Source organism: Trachemys scripta, chromosome 22 (assembly GCF_013100865.1).
Source record: "Trachemys scripta elegans isolate TJP31775 chromosome 22, CAS_Tse_1.0, whole genome shotgun sequence".
In the NCBI taxonomy this organism is placed as follows: Eukaryota; Metazoa; Chordata; order Testudines; family Emydidae; genus Trachemys; species Trachemys scripta.
Genome location: NC_048319.1, coordinates 2,539,433 through 2,563,542, shown reverse-complemented (window position 1 = coordinate 2,563,542; position 24,110 = coordinate 2,539,433). Strand labels below are relative to the sequence as shown.

The window sequence follows — 24,110 nt, the reverse complement described above, 5'->3', positions numbered from 1 at the left end:
CCCAGCGCTGCTGCCTGTTCTGTCCGCACTGGGAGCGAGGGTAAGTGCAGCAGGGTGGCGTTTTCAAGCCCTACGTGGCTGGTCTGAATAGCCAGGCGAGGGGGGCTCTGGTTAGAGTGGCTCACAGAGTTTAGCCCGGGGCGGTAGGGAATTGTCGAGCAGACGGTCTCCCCACCTAACCTGTTTCCCCCAGAGCTCGCTGCAGTATGTTCAGCATGCTGTGTGCTGACCTGAACCCTCCCTCAGCCATTGCAACAAGCAGGGTCAATGGCCGTGGGGTGGGCCGGGGGAAGAGGGTTGCCCCAGCAGGGCAGACTTTCAATCCCGTTCGAAGGCGGCAGGGTTCACCCTCACCCCATCTGAAGAACAGGCAGCATCCCAAAGAGCATTTCTCTGAGCAAGCCCCAGTTCCCAGTGCAGCCCCCACCCCGCGGCTACTGCATTCAGGCAGGGCTGCTTTAGGCACCATTTAATACACACACACAGAGGGGGCAGAGGGAGGCGGCTTGCAGTCTTGTTCGCAGCAGAAATGCAGCTACCTGGACAATTCAGTGTCTTGCTGTGTGTGGGATGCTTCTCCTTTGCCACCTGCTTGGAGAGTAAACAGCTCCTCCTCCAGCAGGGATTTCCTCTAAAGCTCCCTCCACACCCGCTCAGCATTGGCAGCACAGATCTGCTGCAGGAGTGTCAGCCCTTGGAAAGAGACAGCGTGTCTGGCCACCTTGTTCCCATGCAGCATCCGGAGGGCTGACGGAGACAGCAAAGCCTTGCTTCTTTCAGCCAGGGAGCACGAGCCAGCGTCACTCCAGTTTCTTGGTCTGAAACAGCTTGAGGATATGGTTCTCAATAACCTGTTGAACTAATGGGCACAAAGAGAAGAGACACCCGTAGAGTTTCAAACAGGCACAGCTGGCGTGTGGCCAGCCTATATGCGCTCCCCACATGGCAGCCACCACTGGGGTTTCTTAGTCGTTCTGCTTCCAGTATTCCCTTGGAAGTTGGCAATTTAGACTTGTTTCTGTTTGGCTGACCACGTACCGCACCCAACCCCTCCCTGGCTTGGCCCCTGTGAGCAGCTGGGTGTGAGCTGTGCTGTGTTAATGCCCTCTCTAGAGAATCTGATTTTTCTGGGCCAAATTCAGCAAGCAGGAAAGTGGGACGATCCCGTGTCCGTGCAGATTAGGGAATGCCACAGGTGGCACTCGGCACTGAGGAACCGTACTGGAGTGGGGCAGGGTTCGGGTCCAACCCCACCATTCTAGACAGTCTGAAGGGCAGGACACTTGCCTTTCTTGTGTCCCAACGCCACGGCCAGATCCATGGGGGTGTAGCCGGAGTCTGCTTCCGTCGTCAGATCAGCACCGCGAGCTGAAAGCAGACAGGAGCACATGCTCAGGGGAGATCCCTCTCTACACAGACAGCTCATCTCACTTTACTGAGCAGCAGGCTCTAGGCCGGCCTGGGTGCTTTGATCTTCCCCGGCTGGGGCTGGGCGACCGCTCCGGGAAACAGCAGAAGGACCATTGTAAATGCTCGGAGTTGAGATGCTGGGGCTGAATGACCTGGTGCGTGACACCCAGGCTTTGCCTATCTGGGCCGTTCCATGCAGAGACCCAGAACAAAAGGTGCAAGTGCTGGAAACTCGCTGCAGTTTTGGGTCTCGGGAGCCCTGGCTTTGGCCCATCTGTTCCGTGCTACTATTTGTCGAGGGATGCACGTCCCCTTCTGATACCCAAATAACTTCATGCCTCTCCCCACGTCAGCGCTTCCAGGCAGCGTTCGCAGTAAACAGCACATGAAAGTCTGTCTCATTACCTAGTAAAGCCTCGACACACTTCACGTGGTTGCCACGCACGGCATACAGCAACGGGGTGCCTCCGTTCTGCAGGGAGACAGGAGACGGCAGCCCTGAGAGTGCGCCCCGAATTCCACCCGGACGCCAAACGCTCAGGTACCATCAGAACTCGAAGAAGTTTCACAGGGTGTCATGTGGCAGCTAAACCGAGTCAGCAGGTGTGGGGTGAGCTCAGTGGGCCACCCGGCTCCCACCGCCCACCCGCCATAGCGCCCCGAGCGAGTCGCAACGGAAGAACGGTGTAAATGAAGGACTCGATTCTGCTGCTCTTCAGGCTGAGAGGGTGAGATCTCAGAGGCCCACCAGGCCTGCCCTTGGGCCACGGCTCGTGGCTGTGTCTCTCTGGGCTGGCTGGAGCTCCCTCTGAGAGGGTGAGATCTCAGAGGCCCACCAGGCCTGCCCTTGGGCCACGGCTCGTGGCTGTGTCTCTCTGGGCTGGCTGGAGCTTTGGTTTTGATTTTTCAAGGCTCTGCATTCTCGGGAGCTTTGGGTGGGTTAGAAGTTTACTTTCAAAGTCATTTTATTTCTAAATGCATTGGCTTGTAGTTTGTAAACCACCCCAGAGAATGAGCAATGGCCTCTCTGAAGGGGCCACTTTAAAGTCTCCTAAGTTCCCCAGGATGGGCAGTTCACTAAAGATCTCCCCCAGGCAAACAATTTTGGCTGGTCCCTGAAAGGGGCATTCAAGACACTGCTGGTCCTATGTGGAATCTTAACTGAAAACAGACCAACGGGCTTGATGGGGGGGCCAATTAATTTCTCCCCAGCTTGGCATCGGTGTTTCTTTTTAAAATTAATTTCTTTAACCCCAGTCATAAGCAGGCTATTTTTTAAAGACAACTTTTAGCAACAGCAAAAGCCCAGGATGGCTGTTGCAGGGAGTGACATTGGCAGTAAGCACCAGTGCATTTACCCAGTCGTATATATTGATATCTACGTCTCTTTCCAGCAGCATGGTCACTATATCAGTGTATCCTCCGGTGCTGGCCAGCGACAACGCGCTCTCCCGCTCCTTGGCCAGTACGTGGGGGTCCGCACCCTGGGGACAGGACAAGGGGGAAACCAGCAATGCAGAAGAAAACAGGTCACACACAAGTGCACTGGGATGGTCAAGGCTCTGTTCGCTCACGGTTACTGCTGCGTGACGTGCCACTTTGCTGGCACGTGCATGCCCAGGCTTATCCGCTCACCTGAGCAGCTCCAACTCACAGAGGTGTTGTCCGAACTCTGAGATCAGACTGAACGGTCTGGCCATTGCTTCCTAGCATGCCGAGTCTTTTCTGTGGGGCAGAAACGACGAGGGCTTCCCACCCCCCCTTAAAGAAACTGGATATTGGAAAAGCCCCACGCAGCTACCGAGCCCTTCCCCCTACAGTATAGGTCATTCGTAGGTTTATAAATTCCAAGTCCCAAAGGGACTACCGTGATCACCTAGTCTGAGCTCCTGGTCAGCACGGGGCCGAGAACGTCTCCAAAATAATTCCGAGGGCAGATCTTTCAGAAAAGCATCCAGTCTTGACTGAAAACGTGTCAGTGACAGAGAATCCATCACGACCTCAGTAAGTTGTTCCCATGATTAATTACCCTCCCTGTCAAAAATGTACGCCTGATTTCCAATCTGAATTTAGCTAGCTTCTACTTCGAGCCACTGATTGGTGTTCGACCTTTCTCTGCTCGATGAAAGAGCCCATTCTGAAATACAGTCAAAGCGGTGTTATCCGGCCCTGTGCCACCCAGAAAGCTCTAGAAACCGGCATTTCTAATCTCCATAGAAAGTCTGGTTTATAGTCCCGCTTGGCACAGAGCTGGCAGGCTCCCTACCTGGCTCCACATGGCTCCCCGGAAGCAGTGACCTGTCCCGGCTGCTCCTAAGCGGAGGAACGGCCACGAGGGGTTCAGAGTGCAGGAGGGGGTGCTAGATCTGTGGGGTGCTCACCTTGGGCGGCTCCCCACAAGCAGAGACCTGTCCCGGCTGCTCCTAGGCGGAGGCGCGGCAGGCTGCTCTGCCCCTGCTCCGCCCCAGGTGCTGGCTCGGCAGCTCCCATTGGCCAGGAACCGCAGCCAATGGGAGCTGCGAGGACCGCGCCTGCGGGTGGAGGCAGCGCGCAGACCTGCCTGTCGCACCTCCACCTAGGAGCAGCCGGGACAGGTCACTGCTTGTGGGGAGCCGCCCAAGGTGAGTGCCCCTCGGATCCGGTACCTCAAGCCCCGTCCCGCACCCCCTCCCATGCCCCAATCTCCTGCCCTGCACCCAAACACCTCTCTCTTAGTTAACCAGCACTTTTCCCTTCCCAGCACCCCCTATTCTCCCAACATGCCGGATAAAACAGCTTTTACTGTATTTGTTTCCTGGGTAGATACTTAGACTGTGATCAAGTCACTTCTTAACCTTCTTTTTGTTAAAATAAATACATTGAGCTCCTGGAGTCTATCACTATCGGGCAGGTTTTCGAACCCTTTAATCATTCTCGTGGCTCTTCTCTGAACCCTCTGGGGTAGCAGCTTCCCCCTGGATTAAACACCCCACGCAGCAAGGAATTTTGCTTTGTCCAGAAGCTAACAATAAACCCTCCACTGCTTCAGGACTGTAACTGACCTATTTCTAAAGGCTCCAATCAAACGAGGGTGCAGCCCGAGGACAATGCAGCACGGAGTAAAAATACGGGTGGATTATGCAGCCCAGCGATAAGGCGGATCTCAAATTACCAATATGCAGATCTTTAATTACAAACAGCTATTGCGAGTCGCAAGATAAGGCTCTTTAAGCTCCTGACTTAGCCTACAGATGGCTTGATCAGAACTGTCTGATAATTGATGGTACATTAACCTTGCAAAAGTGTTTTTCTATCTGTTTTGTTCCCCTGGAAAAAAAACCAGCTGATTAAATCCATCAGTAAAACCACCCTTCTGTGAAGACCTGAGATGGCGATTGGCTGGCTGGAAATCCGAATTGCCCTGGGGTCGGCAGAGACTTTTCAGCGACAATGATCTTGCTGTCAAATTGATACCGTAACTAGCGCAATGGGAAGGGGTGGCGGGGAAGAGAGAGGGGTGCTCAAAGTGTAGGAGCAAGTTTTGTGACCCGATTTCCAGGGTTAAGTCCAACAGAGGCGGCCCCTTCATCCCAGAGCGGCTGGGGGAGACCAAGGGAAAGCGCTTTGCTTTGTTCCATCAAAACATGGCTGACTAAGCTGAGCGCTTGCCAGGCACAGCTACGCTCTGTGCTGTGTGGCCAGGAGAGGTCAGCGCAGGGCACTCAATTTTGGGAGAAATCCAGAGGGGCATCTTTGCCCAACCGCCAGCTAATATAAACACCCAGGCTGGCGCTGGGCTCTTACCCAGTCGAGCAGATGACGGACTGTTTCAATCTCCCCGAAGGCAGAGGCCCAGATCAGAGGAGTGAAGCCTCTCTCGTCGGGCTTGTTCACCAAGTTCTCCCCTGAGCAGACAAGAAAAGAGCCTTGTACATACAGCCCATCCATCATTTGCTCCCGTGGTTACAAGAACTCAGCCTTCAGAGGGCTTTGCAGTCATAAGAATATTCCTCTCCACCCCCTGGTTCAGTAGCATTAGCTGCATTTTGCACATGGGGAAAATGAGGCACGGACTGGTGGCGTGACTTGCCCAAGGTCACAGAGCAGGAGAAGAGGTCAGAGGGGTTCCTGGCTACCACTCCTATGCTCAGGCCACATGTCACCTGTCCCCCACTGCTCCCAGGGGAGCATTTGTGTCCTTAAAAAAAATTCAGTGCTCCCGAAGAGAGAGACACTTCCCAGTTTGCTCGTGTACCACTCTGTGTGTTGCTCTCTTGGGCCTGGAACACTGGCTCAGAGCCTGGCCCCAGGGAGGAAGGGAACAACAAGGCTCCAGGAGGGATATAGGGGAAGGAAAACAAATCAAGAAGATAATGGAGGGAAATACAAAATGAATTTTAGAGAAGAATTTGGTGCTACGAAGTATGGGAGCACGACCTGATCCCTGAGGAAGAAGGGGTTAATCTCAGCCTCCCCTTCGCCTTGCACAGAGGCGGGCGATCTACTGACTGCTTGTGAGACAGAGGTTGGCCGTTATCAGTGGGGAAGAAGAATACTACCCCGCTGGTACTCCAACCAGAGGAGTCTGGGGTTGTGTGAACTGGGCTTGGCTTCCACTTAGAACTAGCCCCCCTTGGGGAAAACCTTCTGCGATGGCACCTGGGGTTTGTGCCTCTTGAAGCAACGGAGGAGACCAGCTAGGTATGTGCTTAGGACTCTGTGCAGCCATTAAAGTTCTACATCAAAAACTTAAATTGTCCCTAAAAACCAGGATAAAATGGGGGAAGGAGACGGAGAGACAGACTCGAAGTTTGATGCACGCACCTTTTCGGAGATACTCTTTCAGCTGACTGAGTTCACCCTGAGCAGCCAACTGGTGGACGGACAAAGCTGGTGTTGGAAAAGAAACAAAACGTTAGAATTACATCTTTTCGTATTTGCTGTCTGGAGATACAGGTAAGTCCGTGAACAGCCTATGCAAGATCAGGGCTGGCCTAAGCAAGCAGCTGCATTATGGCTTCACATTCTGTGCTCTGGTGGGAGCGTGGGGTAGAATCAACTGAGCCAAAATGGGTGAATTAGGAGTTGGGGTTTTCTCCCCTCACTAATCCTGCTCAGAAAACTTCCTCTCACTGAAACGGGATAAAATAAGAAACGTTATTGGGATAAAGATCACATCTGTGTTAAAACAAAACAAACAAACAAAACCCCCCTTACCTATTAATAGCTCTACTCCCAGCCATCACACCAAAAATAATTCTGCGATGTGGGGGAGGGGTAGCTCAGTGGTTTGAGCATTGGCCTGCTAAACCCAGGGTTGTGAGTTCAGTCCTTGAGGGGGCCACTTAGGGGATCTGGGGCAAAAATCTGTCAGGGGATTGGACTAGATGACCTCCTGAGGTCCCTTCCAACCCTGATATTCTATGATTCTATCCCATTGGAGGACTTCCTACTGCATCGAGTCACTGCAACTCTTCATGCATATTAGTTAGACCCGTGTTTAAATGTCTGCCAGACGGAGGCCTTGTCTTTCATCACCAGTGCTGCCGCTTGGCATCCATTTGCACAATTAGCCACAAACTGACTGTCTTTAGCTAGTTTTGCGTTCAAGTTCCTCTGCACTAGCACTGCCCTGCAATGTTTGGGGTGCAGGAGCTGCAGGGATGTTCACATCTAAACAAAAACAATCCCGGATTTTTGTTTTTTTGTTTCATACAAACATTGCTATGTTGACATTTTGGTTTGATAAACATTTTGTTTTTAAAAAATGTATCTGTTCAACCTAATCTTTAACTAGCTGAGCGTCCCATTAATACGAGGCAAATACAAACAACACAAATACAATCAAATATCCCACCCGATCTTGTTTGAAAGATTTACAACAAAGTTCACAGCAACTGGGGAGCTATAAAAACATGGGGAAATTACACTTTTTTCCTACCATCACTTACCAGGCTAGTTGTGTTAAAACTACCCTGCTATTTGTTAACTAGTGCAGGAGAGGAGCGCCGACATATCATTAAAACAAATGGGATGCAGTAAAAATGCTCTGGGAACAATTTTACTGTAAGAGGGAGATACAAGGACAATGTTCTGCTGGATGCCCTGATTAGCACCCCATTGCAGAAACATCAGGAGTGCCCCATGTGACTGGCAGGAGAAAAGGAGGAAGAGTGAACATCTACTGGTGTCTTAGCTGCAAACGCTGCTCTCCCTGGCTGAAAAACTCGAAGCCCCCCCCTAGTGCCGTGTGTCTCAATGACCGGTCCTGGAGATCTCCCTGACACAGTTTAGGAAGGCAGCAAGCTGGTGCCTGGTATCGAAAAGGTTGAGGGACACTGGCCCTAGCACACAAGCGTCTTTCCCAGTGCAAGCGGCACCTCTGAGCGTGTGATCTTGCAGCCCTGCGATACTCACTGTCGAGGGTTGCTGGGAGGGCAGAGACCTCGTTGCCTCTCTGTCTGTTTGTCAGGGTGGTCGAGTGCTTCAGGGACGTACCTGCCTCGTTTAAAAAAAAAAAAAAAAAGAGTTGAAGTGGTGACATGTTGCAGAGCAGAACCGGGGTAGTTCCACCCGGGGGAGGTTCTACCAACACAGAAATCTATCCCGCAGGATTCTGGGACGGTCACCATGAAGCCTAGAACGGCCGAGTCAGCGTGAAGCGAGGGAGCAGCTACAAGCGTCGCTGATGACTCTGTGTTTGGAATATCGCCAGGGTCAATCGTCCGTGGGGCTCGCGGTTTGTTACCACCCAGGAAGGTCTCAGCCATTCTGACTTTACAGATGACACCGGGGGACAGCCCGGACGTTCAGCCACAGTAAAGCGTGTATCTATGCCAAAGCAGGAGTCCTAGACCATTGTGGAATTTCCCTGACTCTCAACGTTCCTTTGCTGTTCGCAAACAGCTGTGAAACCTGGGGCATTTTTTCCACAGGACCCCTGCCTTATTCACTGCACAGGCTGGATGTACTCGGATTGTGCAGAGGAGGCTGCTGTCTGTAAGGCCCCTGTCTCATTTGTTGCAGAAGCTGGCAGGTGTGCAGCGACGGAGGCAGGGGACTGCAGGAAGAGCACGCAGGGGTCTCATGGTTAAGGTGGTCGAATGCAGCCCTGGAGAACTGGATTCTACCCCTGCTTCTGCCACAGAGTTCCTGTGTGATGCTGGGTAAGTCACTGACGCGGGTGGCCACTAATTGCGCATGCCTCGTTTTCTGGGGGCCCACTCTGACCCCCTGGGGTCTGACATACAGAAGAGCTGAAGTCAATGGGAGCTGTTCTTTGAACGTCTGAAATGTTCTTTAAGGCTAAGGCCTCTGACAAATCAGCCCTCGCCCTTTCCGATTGGGCACCCACAATTACTGGACACTTCTGATCCTATTCTCTCTGTGCCTCAGTTCCCCACCTGTACTATGGTAACAATAATCCCCTCAGCGCACAGGAGTGTTATGTCTGTAAAACACTCCGATGCCATAGGTAAGAGTATTGCAGAAAAGCCCACGAGGAAGTTATAATTCTGTAGTCAGAGCAGGGTTTGAATAGTGCGCAGTAAATAAGGCCTGGGGCCACACACCGAACAGTGAGAAGAAAACAGAATATCGAATAGCTGCTCATTCGCATAGCACCTCCCATCCTGAGCACTGCATGAGGCAGGTTTTGGTGTTAAAAATAGCATGTGATCACGTCATTAAATACTGTGTCCTAATGCACACGCACACGGCGGGCCAAGTTAGGTTGCACAGCCAACCTTAATTCTGGCATTTCCTAACTTCTGAAAGCTTGACTTTCTAACCTGAATGTTTATTTACCATATTTTAATGCAATGTCCTAAGGTCTTTAAAAAAGGAAAACGTGGAAAAATTAAAAAAAAAAAAACCACCCCCAAAATCCATGATTCACAGCACAGTCCTCTACTATGTGAGCTAATGGAGTAACTGGCAGCAGTAGAAGCTATTATCTTCTATGTGGCCCTGCCCCTAGAGGGGGACAAGACACACACTTTGTTAGTGGGATTCACAGATATTTGCTGAACACCAAAGAAATGCCAAGACTCCGAAGTCTTGGATCACAGCCTTTCCCATGAGTGTTTCACAGCAGAAGTTGTGCCTCTGCGAATGTGATCTTGCAGCCCTGCGATACTCACTGTCGAGGGTTGCTGGAAGGGCAGAGACCTCGTTGCCTCTCTGTCTGTCTGTCACGGTGGTCGAGTGATTCAGGGAAGCACCTGCTTTGTTTTTTAAAAAAAAAAAAAAAGTTAAACACTGGTTGAGAAGGTGAGTTGTTTCTTGCTGAAGAGCAGAATCTGGGCTAGTGATGTTTCCCAAAAAGGGACTGATACTATATAACATAACGCAACGAACAAGGTTACACAGCACCCATCTTCCAAGCGCTATACGTTTACTAGCTAACCCTTAGGGAATAAATAAATCTTCCTCCCAGTTTTACCGAGAAGAACCAGACTGGAGTTTAAGGCCCAAATCTTCAAAAGTAGCTGTCGACTTTTGGATGCCCAACTTGAGATACCAGGGCCAGTGTCACTCCATTAGAAGTTGATGAAGGCTGCAGCGTGCAGTATCGGTAAATGCCAGGCCTGTGGGGTCTCAAACAGGACACCCACAAACTGTGACATTCACAAATCCGTGACCACTTTTGCTATCTTTGACCTGAGTGACTTGATCAAGGCTGCACAGAGCTAGGGTTAGAATGCAGGAGCTTCGAGTTCCCAGTCCTATGTTCAGTCCTCTAATAACACAACCCACATGGCCTGACCCCCACGCTCCTGCTCCAACCACAGTAAACTTTGCTGCTGCTTCTCACTCGTACCGTTGTGGAACAACTGTCCCAGAGGCTGAGGGTCCTTTGGGTGTTATTTGTGCACTGCTTGTACGAAAGCACCACTTACTATCCATTTGTTCCTCAGTTATTTGAATGATAGAAGTGGGTTTAGTTCACAGCGGCTGGCCAGAGTCCCCCTGGGGTGGGCTTTATAAGCCCAGGAAGTATGTAAAGGGACTGGTTAATAAAGTGGCATGGAGATAATCAGCCATTCCAGAAAACGCTTCCTACACTCCCTCTTCTTCTCTCCTAAGATCACAGCGAGGGATTTTCCTCTGCTGCTGGGTTTATCTCCCACTCATGGTGCCCAGTGACTACCAGTTTCTGGATCCATTCCTCCCAGCCATTCCCCACCCCATCAACCCCAAGCAACTAACCGGTTTGCGTAGCAAGGCCTTGGTCAAGATCTGGATTGGCATCGTCCTGCGTGCCTGGATACAAATGCAGACGCACTGTCGCTGAGCTGTTCTGATCCCCACCAGCAGCCTTGACCAGATCTCCTGGTGGGATATCTTCCATCATTCAGCGTTACGCTCCTTCAGGCGCTTAGTGGTGCTTCTGCTGCTTACAGAGCCCTCCGCAGAGGGGTTGGTGACTGTTTTTTCACCTTCCCTGGATACAGCTGCTGTTACACAAGGAAATATTAAGGACAGGAAAGTAACAGACAAAATACCTTTTACAGAGATGGACGTAGACCTATGTATGCACACTCCTACCACGGAATGGGCTTCCAAAGAGCTTGACCAGAGTGAAACTCCCAGTGGAACTAATAACTTATTAAAGAAGGCAGGAGCACAGCTGCGGATTGGAGGGTATATGCTACAATTATGATTAAAAGTGGATCTGTTCTGCAGAGCCTGACTGTAGGCATAATCTGGAGCCAACTGAAATCTAGAGGAGTTCTGGCACTGGTTTAAATGGGATTAGGGTTGGGATAAATCAGAGACTTGTGTCTGCACACCCACTGGTGCACTTCTCCATGCCAAATCACTTGCTCTCGGAACTGAGGTTTGAGCAAGTCAATGTCGATCAGAAACTCAGAGTTCATTTGTGAAGTCCTATTACGCTGATTAAGATCTATGTGTAGTGGTAGCTATGTGACTCCCAGGATATAGAGACAAGGTGGAGGAGGCCATATCTTATATTATAGTTGGTCCAATTAAAGATATGGCCTCACCAACCCTGGCTCTCTAGTTACTCTCTACGATAACTTATATGGCTCCCATTACTACAGTATGTGAGCACCTCACTATCTTTAAATGCACTTTCTCCCCCCCCCCCCATGCTGAAAAGACATGCAATTCATCCCATTATACAGATGGGGAAACTGAGGCACGGAGAAGCTAAGCGACTTGCCCAATGCCACGCAGGAAGTCTTTGACAGAACTAGGAATTGAACCTGGGGCTCCCAAGTCTGAGGAGTCAGTACCCAAAAATCGGACTCTCAGGATTTCCAGCTCCAACCATCAGACACACTTTGGCCTCTTGCACTGAAGAGTTGACGTTAGTTTCCCCAAGGCCCTGTAGAAATGCTTCTAGGTCAACCCAAGAAATCACCAAGGGAAGGAAAAACCTTCCAGTGGTAACAGTTGAGTTTAACGGCACTTTGCTAGCGAAGCACCCAAGTTGTGCAAAGCCTGGACCCCAATCCTAACCCCTCTCCTGGGCCAGCCCCCGCCTGCATTTTAGGCCCACATCAGGCGTGCAGAGGACACTAGTCAGAGGGTCCCAGCCCTGGGGGAGGTGACTCCCAGCCCAGATTGGCTCAGTGCCTCTCTTGCTGGCTGGGTTCATGGGGAGCTGTTGGCTCCAGACTCTCCCCCCCACCCATTGCAGTAACTTGCAAAGCCTGGTCACGCAGCCAATCCAGCTGCCAGAGGGCAAAGACTCCGCTAATGGGTATGGTCCCCTTGGGCATGTGGGCACCTGTTGGCACATCCCACTGCAAGGGGGCAAGGCAGGGCCTAGCGGGGCTGAAGGCAGCATGAGCAACGTGGGCATCGCTCGCCCCCCCCCCCCCCCCCCCCCCCCCCCCCCCCCCCGGGGGGTTGCACCAACTTCTCTCTTTGCATCCGCTCCCCAGCGACCTTTCCCCACCTGCTGCCCTGTCTACCCGCCCCTCTGGCCAGGCAGAGCCCCGCGCTGCCCCCGCGGCTGGGGGGCACCCACCGCATCCTGGCACCCGGCGAGGCCAGCTGCCCCCCACCCCTCCTCACTCCGAACTGAAAGTAACTTTGTTGTCCCACAATGCACCTGAGCCCCGCAGCAGCGGCTGCTGGTGGTGCAGAGCCGGAGCCCGCCTGGCCCTTTAAGAGTTCCGATGGGGCTGCAGTGGGGGGAGCAGCTCTGAGTGGGGCGCGTGCATTGCAAAGCTGGGGGGCGGGGGGCGTGGAGAGAAGGCTGCTCTGCACCGGCTGGGAGCTCCTATCAGCTGACCCGCGGTGGGACGGGCTTCGCACACAGCCTGGCTTTAAAGGGACAGTCCCTCTCTTTCGGACCTGGTTACGCGGCCCCGCAGCAAGGGGTAACAGCGGGGTTGCCGTCCGGCTGGAGATGCACAGATGCTAAGGGTGTGTGTGTGTGTGTGGGGGGGAGTTTATACGGGCAGTGGCCAGACTCGCCTTCCCCCTTATTGCAGGGTAGGTCTGTGGACTCTCCGGGGGTGCAGATAGGACCAAATCTGGACTGATGATGGACCCTTATTAATGCTTGAACTGGTGCGGTCTGTGCAAACTGCCTGGAGAGCTCAAACCAGAGTGATACAAACCCGGAATCTGTCACCTGGGTTATTGCTGTTTGTAACACACCCTTGCCCAGAGGGGCCAGTTGTTGGCTCCCATTGTGCCAGGTGCTGGAGGAAGCCAGGCCTTGAGCTAGCATGGGAGGGCGGCCTGGGTAAGAGACAAGGCGGGTGTGGTACTACTTTAGATGCCAAGGTGCCTGGATTCCAGATCTCGTTTATTATTATTGCATCCTGCACAGGGTGGAAACTAGTCCCACTCCCTGCCATTTGCTGCTGCTTCCAGCTGCTCTGCGGTGTTAAGAACTGTCCCGCCCTCCCTGCTAAGGGGTCTTCTTAAGCTTTCTTTTGGGCGCCCTCCTTTCCTCACACCAGTTGGTGAACCGCTTCCTGTGGGAGTCTGCATTGGTCTCCAGAGTACATGCCCTACATGTGTCCAGCGCTTCCTTCTGATTCTAGTGGAGGTGAGCTGCTGGTTGGTGATTTCTTGGATCTCTTTGTTGCTGATGAAATCTTTCCATCCAGTGTCCAGGATATTCCATAGGCACTTATTTTCAAAGTTGGCTAACATTTTGGTAGATCTTCTGCTCTTGCAGCTGTATGTTAGCACTGAAACTACATTTGAGTTAAAAATCCCTTTACTAATTGCTAATTAAAATCTCCAGTGAAAATCCCTCCTCTTGCCCACATCATAATCCATGTGTGTTCTTTCTGGGGAATCGGAATAATGGTGTGTTGCCCTTCTTTCTGTCCTGGGATCTCAGAGGTTTATGTACCTATTGAATGAAGGTGAGTAATAGCAATTACTCCTCTGTCATTCTGTTTTTTGGATCGTCTCACTGCTGGGTCTCGTGTCTCCAGTGTGAGACATGCAGGCATCTCATTCCACCTTTCTCTCTCTAGTGACTAGCACTGCAGATCAGGAATGGGCCTTGAGTACCTAGTACGTGATTGCCTAGAGTCAGACTGTGACCACCACACACATCACCCCCTCCTCAAAGAAAATCCAAATGGGGGGAGAGGAATGCTGGGTGGGATGAGAATCCTGCCAGACAATATCTCTAGAGAAACAGAACTACTCGTGAGCAATTTCCCCCTCTCTAAAGACACCATCTGGGCTGGATTCTCACCAGTGGATCGTATGTACAGCCAACTGACCAAAAGACACAGGCCAAAGAAATCCTTTATGAGGCTCAGAGAGTTTGGCGCACTCTGTACAAGGTGCAGGATCACAATGCAATGCTCGCTGGAGGCCGGGACCACGCAGAATTGCTTAGTGCATATACAGAGGTTGATCTATGGTGTCCCTGGGCGTATGTCTGCCATTGAGAGCCACTTTGAGGTAAGACATATCAGCTGCTCTCCTTAGACTGAAAGAGTCTTGACCTTGTCAGGCCAGCCAGGTCACAGCAGCGTAAGGAGCCGTCAAACAAGCAAGATCGTGTGGCGCGCTGGTGTCTACTTGCCTCTCTGTACACTGCTGGTGACAGCCACCAGCACTGGCCAGTGATGCCAGCTGCCCCTCTCCTGCCTCAGTGCAAAGGGGAGTCACTAAGTCTCCCCACACAAGAGGGCAGTGGTAGGTAAGAGGGGGGTGAGGCTCACTGCCCATAAAACTTCTCCCACAGTGATGGAGCTACCTTGTGGAGAGGGGCAGGCATGATGGGCAGAACCCACCACCCACGCCCGTACTATAATCACCAGGGGTAGCTCCCCTGGGAATTTCCACTTGGCCCTGGTACATGGCAATGAGGGAGGGGCTCACGCTCGGAGGGCACCGATGCACCAATCTCATGATTTTTTGGAACCTGACTCATGAGTTCCGACCGCTTGGAATTAGCAGCACTAGGATGAAATCAGGGGACCTGGAAACGCTGTGGGCTTCCCCCAGCAACTGCGTTCCTTCCAGATGGGGCCCCCAAGGGTAATCATGGGTGGAATTTACAACAGCTGTCGTGATAACCCTTCACATTTAATTCTAGTGCATTCAAGGGCAGAGACAACGTCCCATTATGTCTGCCGCAGAAAATCCCTGTCTCTTAGGGCTGGCGGACAGAAGCGCAGTTGGGAGCTGGGGTTTGCTGGGGTGGGGAAGTCACATCCTATGGGGCCACACAGCGGGGAGGTGAGGGTCCCCCAAGGAGGGGTGGCTCACTGGCCCCAGATGGTAGCGGCCTAGGGAATGTTCAGGAACAGGGTCGGGCGAGGGAGCAAGAGAAGAAGCGGAACCTTTGCGGCGTCGCGCGGTTTCCGGAGGGGCCGTTTCGAGCGCTGCACCGCGGCGCCGGAAGTTGCCCGCGGGTTGGGATTCCGCTCCGGCTTCGGCATCCGCTACACCCCCCCTCTCCCTCCGCCCGCGATGGAGGAGACCGAGATGCAGCTCAAGGTGAAAAAAGGTAAATGGCGGCGCCGGGGCCGGACCATCCCCGGGGGCCGCGATGGGCGGGGCATGGGGGGGTCAGAGGGCCCCAGGAAATGCCCGGGGGGCGGGGTCAGAGGGTCTCAGGACAGTGCCCAGGCATGCGGGGGGGGGGGGGGTATAAGGCCCTTGGGGGGCCTCCCGGGGGGGGGGGCATTTACAGAGCCTCAGGGCAGCCCCCTAGGTGGGTATAGGGCCCCAGCTTGCCCTCCTGTGTGGTCATGGGGCGTTCTCCGTATTGGGGCAGTTATGGAGCCCCAGGTCAGCTCCGTGGGTCATGCAATTGTAGGGTTTCTATGTGGCCTCCCGTGGGTGGGGGCCTGACAGTTATAACCTAAGGAGCCCCCGACCACTGCTAGTTTGTGTCTCTTCTTCAGATCAATCCTGATTTTTTTTTTTTTTTACTCTTCCTAAGCTGAGCTTCCTGCAGCAAGGAGTTCCACAGACTCCTGTGGTTCATTTAAAGAGCATTTTTTAAAAAGATACATGTTAAAATGTTTGAGTCTTTATTTCAGTGCCCTGCCTTGCCCTCTTGCAGTGTATTAAATCCATCCAGCAAGGAGTTCCACAGACTCCTGTGATTCATTTAAAGAGCATTTTTTAAAAAGATACATGTTAAAATGTTTGAGTCTTTATTTCAGTGCCCTGCCTTGCCCTCTTGCAGTGTATTAAATCCATCGCTGTCTGACTTGCTGCAGGTCTGTGGTTAGCAAGCAGAGCCTTCACGTGTGAATTAAAACGAGAGGAAGGATTTGGTTAAAAGAATCTCATTGGGATTTTTTGCTACTGGTTTAACTTCACCAGTGAAGATATGACTTTATATTGTGGCAGCCCAGTTTGAAGCAGGCACCTGGAAACTGGGATAAGATGTGCTAGTGCAAGGTTTGTTGCACTGGTGTAAACCCATGTCTATGCTAGGGGTTTGCACTGGTGACTAAAACCCCAGTGTTGACAAGGCCTTAAAAAAAAACCCACTTCTGGGCTTTGGTGTTTTGTGGGTATTTGGAAATATACAAAGGCAGCTGATATGAAGCTCCAGGATGTGCAAGAAAAGCTCTAGGCCAGAGATTGAGTGTCTGAAAAAGCATCTTTCCACCGAGATCCCCAGAGGTGTGAGTCAGGAAGTAAAAGGGATTTCATAGGAAATCCCAGACAGGATCAGACCCAGCATCCATCTAGTTCAGTATCCTGTCTGTGACAGTGGCCAGTATCTGATGCTTCAGAGAAAGATGTAAGAACTTCCCAGTAGCAGATGCAAGCCTGCCTTACATCTCATCTTGGTCTCTAATCATTAGAGATTGGCTTAAATCCGAGGCATGAGGTTTAATATCTCTTCCAAAATTTTTATTAGCATTAACTGTTATAACCCTGGATATCCTTGCTGTCCAGATAACTGTCCAATCTCACATTCCAGTGCCCTACCATCCAAGGGTCTGTTCTGTGCTTAATAACAGTCACATAGTTGCTACTTCCTCTTTCTCTCCCCTCCTTGCCACAGCACATTGTGTGAGTCCCAACACAAAATGGCCTCACATCTGCAAGTCAGATGAGTAGTGGGTGTCCGTATCCTTTTTGGAACATGTAGTTGGCACGTGGCTACCACTTGTTTTGCAAAGCTCAGCATTTATCTACATCTATATTCAAGCCGTTTGGAAAGTTGGCTAACAGCAAACACTGCAATAACTGAACACTCATAAATAAAACAAAAGCTGAGAGCTGGGGAAGTAAAACTATTTGCCTTAAAAGGAACTTGTTTAAAAAAAATGTATTCAGTTCCAAAAGATCAGCCAGCTCACGCTATGCACGGGCTCAGGACTAGCTGAGCCATAAACCAGTGTATTTAAATATTGCAAAAACTACCCACTACTTCTTGCTGTGATTAAAAATAAAAAAAAATCTCCATCCACTATTGAAAGGTTACTTCTGAAAACCTCTCTGGTCTTTGTGTTTCAGATAGCTATGATTGATAAGGGGCTGTAGGTGTATATGGGGCATTGCAAACCCACAAAGAGGAGGCACTCTCTTCCCCCCAAAAGCTTGCAATCTAATTCACAGGCTATGGAGCTTATGAGCCAGAAGGCAGGGCTAACGTCTCCCCTTTGTGTTTGAGGACAGGCATGCTGTCTGGGCTCAATAAATAAAACATTTTAAATCACAAGAAAGATGTTGTCAATGATTTGTATTGTGGTCATGTTTAGTGCCAAGACCAGGGCCCCATTGTGCCAGATGCTGTACAAACACATAGTGAGAGACTGCTCCAGAAAGAGACAGATTCAGGGTGAGAAGGGCAGGGGGCCCCAGAGAGGGAAGTGACTTGCCCAGGGTCCCACAGTGGGTCAGTGGCAGAGCTGGGAATAGACTTCAGGTCTCCTGAGCCCTGGTCCTGCCTCTCTAAAGAACATTGTGGGGATATCCATGGGGGAAGGTTTCCTAAAGGAATTGTGCTATTAGGAGGAAGAGGGAGGAGTTGGTTTGTGGATGGTGAGAAAGAGAGTGCAATGGAAGGAGAGGAAGATTGGGAGAAGGATGGGGGAGATCACAGAGGTGGTGGGACAGTGTGATGCACAGCCTTCAGGATTGAGAGGTTGAAGGTGATGCAGCATGTTCGAGAAACAGCATTTAGTGGCTTTAGAAGCTGGTCATGGAGACATCAGCAGGGCTGGAAGGAAATTTGTTTACTTCCTGCCTCAAAGCAGTTTACTGGGTTTTAAAACCACTGTGCTGTAGCCCTCTAGGGTTTTTTTCTGGCAAGGCACTCTATGGCCCAGAGCCATGTCCATATGATGGGTTTGTCACACCGACTGCATGCTACTGTGTGTTCATGGCATACTCTGTTAGGATCCCCATGGGGGCTGTTGAGATGTAAGGAGCATGATGCATGGAACTGGGTGAGCAGCTGGAAAGGGAACCTCAAACCCAAGGTCAGTCTAGATTTCTGTGTTGTCAGTACCCCCTCTCTGCCATCACTTCCCGGCCTTTCATGCACTCCGCACTGGAACAAGAGTTAACTTTCCCCTTCAAGATTAATTTTAGGCTCTGCTAATCTGCTGGCTTGGCTAAGATGCCCAGAATCTGTTCAAAGATGTTACTGATCCCAGAAAAGCCAGTGGTCTTACAGGACTGCAGATGACCTCCCTGAATGATCTGTGGCTAGCAAACCCAGAAGGGCCCGCAGATTCCAGAGCCCCAGAGGGTACGGTAAACCCTGCTGCTGTGCTGTGAGTCTGGGGGGAAAGATTCTGAGCAGAAATCAGTGCTTAGCTTGATTTTGTTTTAATGTACCTGCTGATAGGCTAGACGTATCACAGGGGTTTGGAGCTTTGGCTTCTCCCCGTTTATTCCCATTTTAAATAATGCCGCTGTTTTGCTTATTTTAGTTACAGACAAATTCACAGAGAGCATGTACATCCTGGCCAACGAGCCGTCTGTGGCACTGTACCGACTGCAGGAGCATGTCAGGCGCTCCCTTCCGGAGCTAGCCCAGCACAAGGTGAGAGCCAGTCTGGGTCAGGGGTCCAGGGCTGGCAGGAACAGGGTGCAAGCTGCCTTTCTCCCCATGACACTAGCACCCCTGGCCATTTTTTCCTGAGTCTCTGAGGCGGGAGAGAACAGGATAATCAAGTCCAGGTGGGAGTACGGTTTAATGGTTAGAGGAAAGGGGTTGGGAGCCAGAGCTTCTGGGTTCTATCGGGTCTGCTACTGAATTGTTCTGTGACTTGGGAGAGTTGCTTTGCTGCTCTGTGCCTCAGTTTCTCCATCTGTAAAATTGAGATGGTACGACTGGCCTTCCAGGGCTGCTATGAAACTTATCTAATTAATGTTTGTAAAGCACCTTGAGAACTTCAGATGAAAGGATCCTCAGAAGGGCAAAGTAGTGTAACATAATAAGCTGCTTCAGATAGTTGCTGGCAGTAGTAGACCCAAAGTGACCAGAACCCCTTGGAAGATCCCAATTTTGGTTGACCGTAAAGCTCCAAGTTGCTGCTGGGTTCACTTTGGACTAAAGCAGAACGAAAAGGACTTTGCAGCTGGCCAGGGACCTCTAGTGGCTGCACTTTGCACTGCCGGGGGAGCCTAGAGGACTGTGCTGAGTTTCGATTCCTTGCTCCCTGGACCAGGGAAGGCTGGGGGGTGTCTAGAGTGACTTGTTTCCCCCCATGTCAGCTTGACTCTAGGAGGCGTGAAATGCCTTTCCAAGTTCACGTCCTGAGACAGCAGCAGAAGAACCCAGGAATCTGACTACCATCCCTTGGCTCTAACCACTGGGTGACAGCGCCCCCATTCCATACGTGGAGACAAAGGAAAATGAGCTACCTGCCTTGTTTGGGGAGAGGGGAGATGTTAAATCTCATTTCCCCTGGCTGTGCTGCAAGGTGTTTTTATTTCCTGCATAAAATATGGGGAGAGAAACAAGTAAAAAGAGCCCACCAGAGGCAAAGGACACTAATGAATCGCAGCCCACAGCTGCGCTTCCCCTTTCCTCCGAAGCACGGAGTGCTGACACTTTAACGCTAGCCCTGGTGTCCTTCTCCCTTTCCTGCCAGTCATGATTCATTAGGAGTGATGCCTCCTGAATAGATTACTGCTCCGTGTCTATGCTAATGCACTGTCAGTCCTCATTTCTCACCTTTGCTTTACAGCCTTAGTTTCCAAATTGACCCGGATTGTGGCACTTTATTATTCACTTATTTATTAACTATTTCTGTAGGTTTCTGTGTGAGAGCGGAGGTATATAGAGATGTATACGTATGTGTAGTGCAACATTAATCTGGTCACATCACCAGGACGTGGGGGACAGGTTTGTAATACAATTCCCGAGCTGTCACTCACCTTGATGTAATCAGAATAGGCCCAATTTCAGGGAGTGTGTCCTGAACAAAAGAGAACTGAGCAGATTGTATGACAAGCCATGCAAAGGGAAGAGCTTGGGTGCCAGCATTGAACAGTTTGTGCCAAGGAAGGTAGGGGGACATGAAACCCTACTGGAAAAGACAGCAGGGTGAATGCATCAGACACACAACATGTAGTTAGGCAGTGTGGGGAGGGGGGTTGTTGAGGGGGAGCCTTCTCAATCTTTTATTTACTGACTTTCTCAGCTAGGCAGGGTCATCTTCATGAGTACTCTCAAACCTCAGTGACGTCCCTGGAGGTTGCTTGAGTTCACATTGGTAGCTACTTGCCGTCCCTCCTAGTTTTAGCCAAGATAGCTGTCTTTTTTCACTTTCCTTCCACGAAAAGAAGACTGTCATCTAGTCAGATTTCAGTGACCCAGAGGGTCTTGTCCCTATTTGTGCCCATGCTAGTGTCACAGCTTTAAGCATTCATATGCAGGCATTGAGGCCTTTATCCCTCTCCTGCGTTGGCCACCAGTCCTGCCCTCAGGAGTGACTTTTGCCTGAAAAGGGAGGAAAATAATTTACCTAGTACCTCTGCGAAGACAGCAGATGAATGTCCGATTGCTCTGCTTGGTCCTCTGCTGGCCAGTATAGAATCAGCATGGTCAAAGGGAGCCTTTGTTGGCTAGATGTGGAGTGTGATGATCGTTCGGGGCTATGGAACATGAGACGAGTTTAAAAAGGCCTGTTCTGCTTAGAAAAGAGATGACTGAGGGGGGAGATGATAGAGGTCTATATAATCAGGAGTGGTGCGGAGAAAGTGAATAGGGAAGTGTTATTTACCCCTTCTTGTAACATGAGAACTAAGGGTCACCCGATGAAATTAATAGGCAGTAGGTTTAAAACAAAAGGAAGCACTTCTTCACACAACGCACAGCCTGTGGAACTCCTTGCCGGGGATGTTGTGAAGGCCAAAAGTATGACTGGGTTCAGAAAAGAACTAGATAAGTTCAAGGAGGATAGGTCTGTCAATGGCTATTAGCCAAGATGGTCACTGACACAACCCCATGCTCTGGGTGTCCCTAAACCTCCAGATGGGATGGATCACTCGATAATCGCCCTGTTCTGTTCATTCCCTCTGAAGCACCTGGCACTGGCCACTGTCAGAAGACTTGATACTGGGCTAGCTGGACCATTGATCTGACCCAGTCTGGCCGTCCTTACATGTCTCATGGGGTATGTCTATGCTGCAATCGGAGGTGTGCTTGCAGCGAGCTTCAGTCTAGCTAGCTTGGGTACCAATAACAGCGAAGCCACAGCATCACGGGTTAGCCAGGGAGGATGTCTCCAGGCTCCCTGGTGGGCTTGTACTCAGGACGCTAGCCCATGCCGCTGCAGCTTCATTGCTATTGGTACCCAGACTGGCTAGATTAAAGCTAGCCTTGCGGTGCCTTGGTGTGTTGCAGTCACACCTCCCTTTGCAGTGTAGACATACCCATAAAGGATAGTAGTGAGGATCCTTAGAGTATGTGGGGCTTGAGAGAACCCACTTCAGTTCCACCCTCCCCCAGATACCTCCTAAATCTTCTGTAGTCTTCATTCTGTATTGCAGATGAGTGTCAATAGCTCCAGAATCATGTACACGGGATTCCTTCCCAGATGAGGCATGAGTCTCTAGGAATCGTTTGATGTCTGCATGCTCTGTTATTTCCACTTCTCTGCGTTGTTTGCGTCTTGATGTCACTTGGATAATATAGTTCCCCCACTAACTGGGCCTAATTCTGATTTTGCTCCCACCAGGATCATACCACTGACTTCAGGGGGCAGAATGGGACCTGTTATCTTGGTTTTGTGCTTCTTCAGGTGTTTAAAATAGTTCCTGGGTTTCTGCCTGGTTCTTAATGGTGGAGTGAGGAGGAGAAAGATGGAAAGAGAATTATTCATGGCAGTTGGGACTGTCCTGACTGCAGAGGACAGTGAGTGTTCTCTCCCTGCATCTTCAACGTTGCTTGCCCCCTCCCTCTGAGAACTAGGAAGGAACGGTTTATGATAAACAACACAACACTGTGTTCGCTAACGCACAGTCCTACTTGCTGGGGTGTAGTCCTGTGTAAACCCCCCCTTTTACCGAGCTCACTGAAGGACGCTGTGTCCTGAGTGTTCTCTAATGCTACTCAGAACTACAAATCTGTGGTCAGCTGGTTTCTTCTGTTCTTGAGCTTGTTCATGTTTTATTATTCAGTTTCCTGTGGTGCTGTTTCAAACGGGAAAGGGGCTTGGCTATTACCGTTGGGCCGGGTGGATTCTTTCTCTGTCTCTGCTAGGGCCTGTTGACTTTGTGGCAGTACAGAAGAATTTGCACTGGCTGAGGGCGTCAGGCAGGCTGTGCTCCAGGGAAGAGCTGTCCGGTTTTATCTCGCTCCAAACCACCTTGGCTTATTGACTTAGTTTTAATTCTTCCAAACTGTTTTTTAAAATCCATTGTTGAAAGGGTCCATTTCAAGTTAATTTAGGCCCAAAATTTAGGATCTATGAAAGGAAAAGGGGGTTGGGGAGAGTATATATGAATATTATTGTTTGCACAGTAGCATCCGGAGGCCCTGAGCGAGGTTGGGACCTGTTGTGTTAGATACTGTATATACACATAGTATGAGAGCCCCCATCCTGCAGATCGTAAATAATGCCTAGCTATTCTGTAGCAGTTTTTATCAGTAGATCATAATGCCCTTTACAACAGAGTAAGCATCGTTATCCTCATTTATAGAGAGATGAGGCAAAAATGAGTGGAAACTGAGGCACAGAGCAGGGAGGTGACTTGACCAAGGTCACACAGCAGGTCATTGGCAGAGCTGGGAATAGAACCCGGGTGTTCTGAGTCCCAGTCCAGTGGTCTATCTGCTGCACCATTCTCTCTCTCAAGAAATATATTGATTGATTTTATGTCGTTACTTATATGAAAAGTCTTTTCTTTTGGCATTGCCCTGTGGTATTTGAAATCTACACACAAAAACCAGACAGTGAAATTCGCTAGAGACAAAAGTGAAACTGACCAGGTGATTTTACTTTCCAAATTGACATGAAAAAAGTAAATGCAACAGAAATGGTAGAAAGGAAATTAGACCTTAAAAACTATTTGTCTTCATCTAGCGAAGCATGTTCTCAGCGACCAGCATATAGAAACTTGGTAAACCATGGTTTGTGTCTTGAGTATGTCTTCTGGGTGACTTCGAGTGAGATCTCTGCTACAGCAGTGGTTTGTGTTTGTGAAGGATCCTCTCCTGTACAGAGAACTGACTGAAAAGTTCTGCTTCCTTCTCAGTTCCACACCATGTAGCAAAATACAGGCGAGTCTCATCTTACGCGCATTTAACATGTGCGAATTCAGCTTTGCGCGGTTGGCAAAAACAAAAAAAAGAGAAACTGATGGACAAAATGCTAGGAAATCTACTGTAAGGGAAAATTCTGCACAGGTTCGGAGGTGGGTTAGATGGGACTTAATAGGCCTTGTCTGGTTACAGGTCATATGGTTCTCTGGAGATACAGCCTTAGAGATTCCCAGAGAGTTTAAATAGGAATAAACTGTTGGGGGTGATTTGGGAGGAAAGGTTGGTGCAGGGAGAAGGTCACCTCTGTGACTTTCATTGATTTGATTAAAAATAATCTTAAACCTTCATCCATCTCAAACTCTCCAGGCAGACTTAACACCTCACTGATAAGATACAGCGAGATGCAGGACCCAGGGTGCCTCGTGGTGTCTGAGCTGCATTGCTAAGCTCTGCTTTTGCGCTGCACAAAGCCGCCTTTTGGATTTCCCCTGATCTTTCAGGGGTGTAGAACTCCTCGTTAATTTACTGCTGAGCGACCACAATTCATCATTTAGTGCTATTGCATACC

The 24,110-nt window shown here is 50.5% G+C and overlaps 2 protein-coding genes and 1 long non-coding RNA gene across 7 annotated transcripts in view; 2 read left to right on the top strand and 1 right to left on the bottom strand.

The window, feature by feature from the left end:
• Positions 1-436: 436 nt before the first annotated feature.
• On the bottom strand, positions 437-12,669 carry RFXANK (regulatory factor X associated ankyrin containing protein). Of its 5 annotated transcripts, none has more exons than XM_034754960.1 (10): positions 12,476-12,668; positions 10,600-10,847; positions 9,531-9,611; positions 7,807-7,887; positions 6,214-6,279; positions 5,194-5,294; positions 2,769-2,894; positions 1,816-1,882; positions 1,288-1,368; positions 440-859 (listed from the first exon to the last, which is right to left on the bottom strand). In XM_034754960.1, the coding sequence occupies exons 2-10, from the start codon at positions 10,742-10,744 to the stop codon at positions 801-803; spliced, it is 807 nt and encodes a 268-aa protein (XP_034610851.1). In that variant the 5' UTR covers positions 10,745-10,847; positions 12,476-12,668; the 3' UTR covers positions 440-800. The 5 variants fall into 5 exon arrangements, with proteins under 5 accessions (XP_034610854.1, XP_034610852.1, XP_034610851.1 ...); XM_034754958.1 differs by having other exon boundaries at positions 9,531-9,614; positions 12,476-12,667; XM_034754959.1 differs by having other exon boundaries at positions 9,531-9,614; positions 10,600-10,844; positions 12,476-12,667.
• Positions 5,820-8,230, top strand: LOC117868761. Its single transcript, XR_004643712.1, has 2 exons — positions 5,820-6,345; positions 8,002-8,230. It is a non-coding gene; the product is annotated as an uncharacterized LOC117868761 (long non-coding RNA).
• A 2,544-nt stretch (positions 12,670-15,213) lies between the features above and the next one.
• Positions 15,214-24,110, top strand: part of BORCS8 (BLOC-1 related complex subunit 8) — an 18,001-nt gene continuing 9,104 nt past the window's right edge. Inside the window, exons 1-2 of the mRNA XM_034754969.1 lie at positions 15,214-15,358; positions 18,759-18,871. Coding sequence (XP_034610860.1) covers positions 15,322-15,358; positions 18,759-18,871 — 150 coding nt within the window. The 5' untranslated portion in view covers positions 15,214-15,321. The remainder of the gene's footprint in view (positions 15,359-18,758; positions 18,872-24,110) is intronic.

Excerpts from the sequence above, each read along its gene's own strand:
- RFXANK (XM_034754958.1), bottom strand. The coding sequence starts at position 10,744 with ATGATGGAAGATATCCCACCAGGAGATCTGGTCAAGGCTGCTGGTGGG. Across the intron at positions 6,280-7,806 it reads CCTCCCAGCAACCCTCGACA|CTTTGTCCGTCCACCAGTTG; the intron begins GTGAGTATCGCA and ends TTCCAACACCAG. Across the intron at positions 860-1,287 it reads GGCGTTGGGACACAAGAAAG|TTCAACAGGTTATTGAGAAC; the intron begins GCAAGTGTCCTG and ends TGTGCCCATTAG.